At 42.6% G+C, this 7,647-nt stretch overlaps 2 protein-coding genes across 2 annotated transcripts in view; one reads left to right on the top strand and one right to left on the bottom strand.

Annotated features, from left to right (window-relative positions):
- sec61b (SEC61 translocon subunit beta) overlaps positions 1-2,339 on the bottom strand; it is a 3,448-nt gene extending 1,109 nt beyond the window's left edge. Inside the window, exons 1-3 of the mRNA XM_031853285.1 lie at positions 2,195-2,339; positions 1,538-1,635; positions 275-379 (exon numbers count right to left, since the gene is read on the bottom strand). Coding sequence (XP_031709145.1) covers positions 275-379; positions 1,538-1,635; positions 2,195-2,197 — 206 coding nt within the window. The 5' untranslated portion in view covers positions 2,198-2,339. The remainder of the gene's footprint in view (positions 1-274; positions 380-1,537; positions 1,636-2,194) is intronic.
- A 311-nt stretch (positions 2,340-2,650) lies between these two features.
- alg2 (ALG2 alpha-1,3/1,6-mannosyltransferase) lies at positions 2,651-7,381 on the top strand. Its single transcript, XM_031853261.1, has 5 exons — positions 2,651-2,788; positions 3,346-3,517; positions 3,641-3,778; positions 4,361-4,528; positions 5,725-7,381. The coding sequence occupies exons 2-5, from the start codon at positions 3,347-3,349 to the stop codon at positions 6,463-6,465; spliced, it is 1,218 nt and encodes a 405-aa protein (XP_031709121.1). The 5' UTR covers positions 2,651-2,788; position 3,346; the 3' UTR covers positions 6,466-7,381.
- The last annotated feature ends 266 nt before the right edge of the window (positions 7,382-7,647 follow it).

Below are 7,647 nucleotides of genomic sequence, written 5' to 3'. Positions count from 1 at the left end.
CACACACACACACACACACACACACACACACACACACACACACACACACCTCAAAGATACATTTTTTGACCACAGAGGCACGTTTGTCCAATTTCCTGCCATTAAACATTCATCCCATTCTACCGGATGAAAATATATGACACTAATGATATCAAGTGTCGGAAATCCTGAGAATTAGTACGCGTTTGTGAATGGAAGTTAGAAATGTCAGTGGCTAAATGTGTTTGCTCGTGTTTATGTCCTTGTGTGTTCTGCTTCTATGAACTGCACTTACACTTTGAGGCCTGGCGAGTCTTCTGTGTAGAAGCGCCACATGCCACCGGTACCTGCAGATCCTGTGGTCCTGCCACCGCTGCGTGTACCGCTGCTGGTAGCTTTCCTGTGGAACACACACACACACACACACACATACCAAGTCAAGAATATATCTACACACACACACACACACACACTAGTGTTTACGGGATAACTAATCTGATCTTAAACTGTTGAAATGCTTCCTTAATAAATATGTTTTTTCCCCGATAAAGCAAGTTTCATGTTACTATATAGGAAAACCAGACAATTCTGAAAAATCTGATAACTTACACTCATCCAGCAGTTTCTTAAAACCAAACATTTTGACAAAAAAAAAACAACAACAATCATTAAAAATATAAAACATCTTCGCCATTATACACTGTACTCACAATGTAACTAACTAATAGCTGCTGATGAAGGAGCGCAGTGATTCATGGCTGCTTCACTCGTGACGAGATTAAACAGAGGTTAATGAGGTAATGAAGAGGGTGATAGTAATGGGTAATAATGGGAGAGGTAACAGCGAGACTCTGATTACACACTGATTAAGCCCACAGCACAACATCCATCTGCTGCTCTATTCTACACAGGGCACACAAACATAAAGGGAAAGGCTATCTGAAAATCATCAATCACTCCGTACAGCATGATGACATGAGCAGGCGGGGGGGGGGTCAACGCTTGGGGTATTTGGCAAATAATTATAGAGAATGTGTGCAAGCGAGATGACCACATAACTTATATCTCATGTTTAATGAGAAGCAGTCTTCTACTTTTTCACAGTGGTAGCCGACAAACGGATCACAAATTAATGGAGAAAACAATGCAACGTGTCTTGGTAAGCAAGACCTCAAAGTTGCCACAACAGCTTCAATGCTTTGTGTATTCTCCAGGTGTTTGAACTCTACTGGAGTGATGAACTAAATTCCTCCAAAAGATTTTCCCTCATGTGGTGTTTTGCTGATGGTGGCCAAGAGGGCTACCCAACAAGTCGAACTAAAATGTCCAATAGGTGTTCAAATGAGTTGTAATCTGGTGACTGCGACAACTGTAGCAAATGATCATGTTTATACTCCTCAAACAATTCAGTGAGCCTTTGAGTCCTACATCGAAGAATCTTCATTCATTGTCTTACTGCATCCATTTAAGCAGGTCTGTCACACATCTGTATGCACTTACCCATCTTTCTTCAGGATAAAGAGGAGAGGTTAAAGTTTGGAAGAGTGTGTGTGTTTACCTCTGTCTGACTGTGGAGCCTGCTGCACGGGGAGCCACCGTCTTAGTGGGGGAACGGCTAGACGCCCCAACATTGGTTGCACTTGCTGCTGGTCCAGGCTGAGGGGAAGACACCAGAATGAATGAATGAATGAATGAATGAATGAACACACACACACACACACGATTCAACTCCAATATACCCTCTCTCTAACATTCTGCCTGAAACCTGTCACTCTCACACACACAAGCACATTTCTGGCTAAAAAACAAACCCCAACAACATGTGAATAACGAGATTTAACAATGATACTTGATTAGATTATTTACTTTTTGATTTTGAACTATACAGTGTGTTCATGTCAGACTGATGGCAAAGGCCTTCACTAGTTGCTGTTCGTTGAGTTCAACTTCTAAGCGAAGGCCACATGCCGAGTCTCAACCAAATGTCTTCAGGAACATATAACGTTATAATTCATTCATTTAGAGCTGGGCCATCGTAAAATGTGTGTGTTGGGACTGTTTGATTAGAGCCACGTCCACACATGATGAGTTAGCCTTAGAAAGCTAGCTAACCGATAGCAACACGCTAGCAGAGGTATAACGTTAAACGGGCACATTGGAGCTGGTAAGCTAGCAGTTTCAGATGGAGCTAAGTATCTTATCTTAAGTATCTTACCATTTTTGTTGTATTTGTTCTGATGCGAGGTGAAAACCTGATCCCTTCTTCGAGCCAATGTCCACGTCAAATGAACAGCAGACAGTCGGTGTATGAATTGGTCAAAACTTGAGAAGAGATCCCACAAAGCTGACGCCTGTCTAAAAAGGACACGACTGCAAAACACAAGACCAGAGGAGGCGACCGAGCAGAAGCCTGACACGCTGATCGCGTTCACCACAAAAATAATGAATTAAAAAATATTTTAGGAGCTTTTTTTAGGCCATTTTGATTACAAATATTTCCGAAATCCAGTTGCATCTTTAGTACATTTAATTTAGATTTGTAATTGTATTTTAATTTAAAGGCACATTTTTGGTCTGCTTTGATTCTGAAGGAGACGTGTCTCACAGGAAGCGCGTTCGTTACATCGAGGAAACAGACGCCATTGAGGCGCATACTCAGATCGCGATTAGACCTGATCACAATAGGTGATTTGAGCCAACATGGCGTCCAAACAGTAGAGTTTCCTGACAGTTCATTCGGCTACGGCCACATATACGAGCCTAATGGCAGGCATCCGAACTCGGACAAGGTAGTCGATAGATCCAAAAGGTAAACAGTACTGCATTATAATTAGGTTGTGTGGAGATATAGTTGTGTTCAGTCACAAAGACAACTGCTCACCTGTTAGTTTCGTAAAACGGTTATAATTTCAACAGCTACATAGGCTAGCAAGCATAATGTCTTCACTGTAACAGTTAACTTACATTAGCTAAAAACGCATGGGATAACTTTTTTAAGGAAACAGTTATCTAAATCCATTGTTAATAAACCACAAGGACAAATTTGTGACGTTTGGCAACAATACGATTCTGAAAAGTTTCTCTTATTGGCACAAGAGAGTGGATTCATACATATCTGGTTTGTTTTTGCCGATATCAAGCAAATGTTTAAGCTGTTGTTAAACTCTTTTTACTTCAGATTTTGGGATGATTTGCACCGTCTTCTGGCCTGTCTGTGCTCATCAGTTTATCTCATTCTACATCATATATATATATATATATATATAGATATGCAATGTGTTTAACTTCCCTCTCTGCAAAACAGCATTGTCTTGTAGGTAAATATATTCCAGATTACATTTGAACTTTCATCATTCTTGTGTGCAGGATGGCGCGGGTGGTGTTTCTCCATCCAGACCTTGGTATTGGTGGAGCAGAGAGACTGGTGGTAGACGCTGCTGTCGCTCTGAAGTCTCAGGGATGTAGCGTGCAGATTTGGACGGCCCATTATGACCCAACACACTGCTTCTCTGAGACCCTGGACCCAGAACTGCCTGTGGTACGTTAACACAGGCCTTACTACGTAATACTGTCCCTCAAAGAAACACAACAAAGAATAGTATATGTCAAATTCAGAAGACACACACTTATTTTTTCATTGTTTCAATTCCTCTTCTAATAGGTGTGTGTGGGTGACTGGCTACCCACCAGTGTGTTTGGTTACCTGCATGCCCTGTGTGCCTACCTGAGGATGATCTATGTGGCCCTCTACCTGGTCTTCCTCAGCGGGGTGGAGTACGATGTCATCTTCTGTGACCAAGTGAGTCCTGTCCTACAGAAACTATTTGTCTGCATGGTCGCCCCTCATTTGAGGTCCCCAGCCTTCTGTATCTTCTAACTGTCTCTGTTGCTCAGAGAATATCGTCCATTGTCAACAGTGGTCTCTTTGTTTCTCCCTTTTTGTGTTGTTTTGTGTTTTCTTTTTTGTCTGATCATTTTGCCATGAAGTGGACCCTCCCTTGCTTATCTTCTACTATTTTGTCTTTAACACAAATATGCTCCTTTTGTTATCACATTTCTCTTGCACAATATTACAGTACAGAGAGAACTCACTATTCAGATCGTCTTGCAGTGCAGAAGAAGCCTCACTTGTTAAATTAATAAAACCGCGATCATCCAAAACATGTCATGCAAAGTTCACAAAGAGCATTTTGCAGGACTTGTCTTAAGATGTGCATTTACTGTTCGATATATTAACACAGTGCATGATTTACCTTATGTTTAGAGTCAATTTATATAACGGAATGTTTAGCTATGATACATATTTTGTATTTTCCTGCTGCCATATTTTTTTCGGGAATTCATGTACATTTTTGTTTATACCCTTTTTATTTCACCCCAGGTGTCGGTGTGTATCCCGGTGCTGCGACTGTCCCGTCACAGGAAGAAGGTTTTGTTTTACTGTCACTTTCCAGACCAGCTACTGACGCAGAGGAAGTCGGCCCTGAAGAAGCTTTATCGCGCTCCCATCGACTGGCTGGAGGAACGCACCACTGGCATGGCTGATATGGTACGTTACAGCTGAGGGTGGAAGGCTGTAACGTTCTACAGGTTGTGATGGTCTGATTGCAGAGCAGGATTGTGTCATTGTACAAAGTTTTATTTTATCCAGATGGAAAAGCAAATTTATTTTGCACAGCGGTAAAAAAACAACCTTTGCAAGCAATAAATAGAAAACATAATTACACTACAAAAACACCAGACATGTATTAGATCAAGTTAAAAAAAATAATCATCAAATAAAATAGTTGTAAGTGATTTTAAAAAGATGCGTACGATGTGACCTGAATGTTTTAAGGGCCCTGGCGATAAATGCTGTCTGAAAATGGCCAGTCTTAAGGAGAAACAGGGGCCATAACAACTAATGTCTTATAAGAAGCATTCTCAATCAATTTTAAAACGAATAGGATGATCCATCCAGCCACTATCTTTAACCGCTTATCCTGTTCAGGGTCGCAGGGGGTCTGGAGCCCATCCCAGCTGACATTGGGCGAAGGCATGATGCACCCTGGACAGGTCGCCAGACTATTGCTGGGCCGACTAGGATGATCTGATTTAGTTTCTCTAGTTGGTTTTGCATTTTGCCGATTGCAGACAGGAATGTGATTTTCCAAACAGTAACAACATTAAAATTATATGAATCTAAGTTTATTCTGTTGCACAAAGCAGGTTTATAGCACTGAATAAAAACACATTTAAGATCACTTATAGATCATGAATGTAATAAACTGTATCCTGGAATTTCAGTGCTGTCACAGGGAAAGGCTGCCTTAAAGGAAAGATTAGTGAAAAATAATATATTTTTTTATAGCTCAGTGGTTAGTGGTTTGCTCAGAATTACTTTTATTTCACCCAGATGTTGTTTAACAGGTTAAGAGAAGTGAAGTCTCTCTTCCTGACTGAATTTGGTGCTTGATAACGGCTAAAACTATCGTGTAATATAATACATCAAAATACAAGGTATATTATTTTTAACAGCTTGAATAAACCAAAGTGATTATTTAAAATGTGGTACAGCCTGATCTCCGTGAGCAAGCTGTTGTAAGAGCTCAGGGCCCTGACAGAAAAGAAACTGACATTTCGACTTTAGTCTAGACTTCAGGATAATCAAAGACTGCAGGCTGTCACCAACTTCATAGGGAATTAAAATGCATGTGATATATGTGTGAGATCCTTATGAACTAATCTCCCTGTACTTCCTCTTAGATTCTGGTAAACAGCCAGTTCACCGCAAGCGTCTTCACAGAGACCTTTCGTGGTCTAAGAGGAGTCCAGACAGACGTCCTCTATCCCTCCCTCAACACGCGTACCTTTGACCAGCAGTCCAGTGAAGCACAAGGCCTGGAAGGGCTGCTCCCTGAGGGAACCTCATGCCTGTTTCTCTCTCTGAACCGATACGAGAGAAAGAAGAATCTGGGGCTGGCTCTGGAGGCTTTTGCATCCCTGAAGAGCAGCCTTCCTCCAGGCCAGAGAGCAGGTATTCACCTGGTGGTGGCGGGGGGCTACGATGACCGAGTTACTGAGAATGTTCAACACTATACTGAACTGAGAGAGCTAGCAGCGCGGCTCCACTTGGAAGACTTTGTCACTTTCCTGCGCTCCCCCTCTGATTCACTGAAGGTGGCACTGCTGCGGGGCAGCGCAGCAGTGCTGTACACCCCGAGTAGAGAGCATTTTGGGATAGTTCCCGTAGAGTCCATGTACTGCTGCTGCCCTGTTATCGCAGTGAACTCTGGGGGCCCCCTGGAGAGTGTGGCAGACGGGGAGACGGGCTTTCTGTGCGAGCCCACGGCAGAGGCCTTCTCCAAGGCCATGGAGAGGCTCGTGAGGGAGCCGCGGCTCCGCAGGGACATGGGACAAGCTGGGAGACGGAGGGTTCAAGATAAATTCTCTCTTCAGGCCTTCTCAAACCAGCTGTATGGGTACATCGTCAGGCTGAGCCAGTGATGTGAAAGCTGAAGGAGAAGCAGGAGAAAGTTGGAAAAATGATCCTCTACTAAACTGTGAATTGTCTCTGGATGACAAGGGGTCTTCAGTGAGGTGAAGAGGATGTCTTCTAGCAGAGAATGTGTGTGTAAATGTGCAGGGAGGTGGAGGGGCGAGAGGAGGGGGGACTATTATGAGGACTCAGAGGACAATCAATCAGCATTCCCCTGGAGGGGTTGCTGAGAGGAAAAAAAGGACGGAATCTCTATACCAATTAAGACAAGAATAACGAGTTTACCTCCCCTATCTCTGGAAGGAAATACCACACCGGCAAGCGTGTGCGTGTAATTGTACATGTGTAGAGCCTAGCAAATGAGTGTACCAGAAGGATTGATTGTTAAAGTGAAAACTTTTGCACTGTGTATGTTTTGCTACCGTAGTCTTTGTCTTTGTGTGTTTTGGGGGATGAAGAAGAAGCATGTAGTTACCACCACGTGCCATCAGGCAGCGCACAGTCCCAGATCAATAAACAGGATGTTTTCCACTACTTCCTGTCCGCCCAGCGCTTTGTTCCCCTCCTCGCATTCAGAAGACGCTGGCCTGTTCATGACTCTTGCTGCTGTGAGGTTATTAGCAGATGATATAGAGTGTTTGGCTTCATTAGAGGTCTGGTTGATGGGCAGTGTGGGTTTGTCTGGGTCATTATCAACGAGGAGAATAGCAGAAGGTCAATGTGTCTGCGCGCTGGCCTCCTCAGCCCGCCTACTGTATAGAGACACTCTTATTGACATTCCTGAAGTCCTAATAAACAAGAGGACACATACTTTTCTGACTCTTATGGGGTTTGCTTTGTTGGTAAAGTTTTTTTCGGGTGAGCACGGAGGCACAGAAAGGTTGTCAATGTTGTGCCATCCTTTTTTCTTTTTTTTTTTTTTTTTTTTTTCCATTGAACATTATTTGATTGTGCTTTGAGTTGTGAAATTAAACATTCTCAGACAATATTGCAGCCAAGGAGTTTTATTTTTGCTCATTATGAAAGTCGTTGTGACGTTCATGAGAAGTGCCGCAGATGATCTCCAGCCGTTGTTGCATTATCATTTGCAGGGTTTGAGTTGTATCCATGTCATTCTTTGTCTTAAAGGCAATCTAAAAAAGAGTAAATAAATAATTTAAACATAGGCTGATTGGCTGTATATCTGATAT

Source organism: Anarrhichthys ocellatus, unplaced genomic scaffold (genome assembly GCF_004355925.1).
Source record: "Anarrhichthys ocellatus isolate YVR2014 unplaced genomic scaffold, GSC_Weel_1.0 scaffold13, whole genome shotgun sequence".
NCBI classification, from domain to species: domain Eukaryota; kingdom Metazoa; phylum Chordata; class Actinopteri; order Perciformes; family Anarhichadidae; genus Anarrhichthys; species Anarrhichthys ocellatus.
This window is presented reverse-complemented; position numbering and strand designations above follow the sequence as displayed.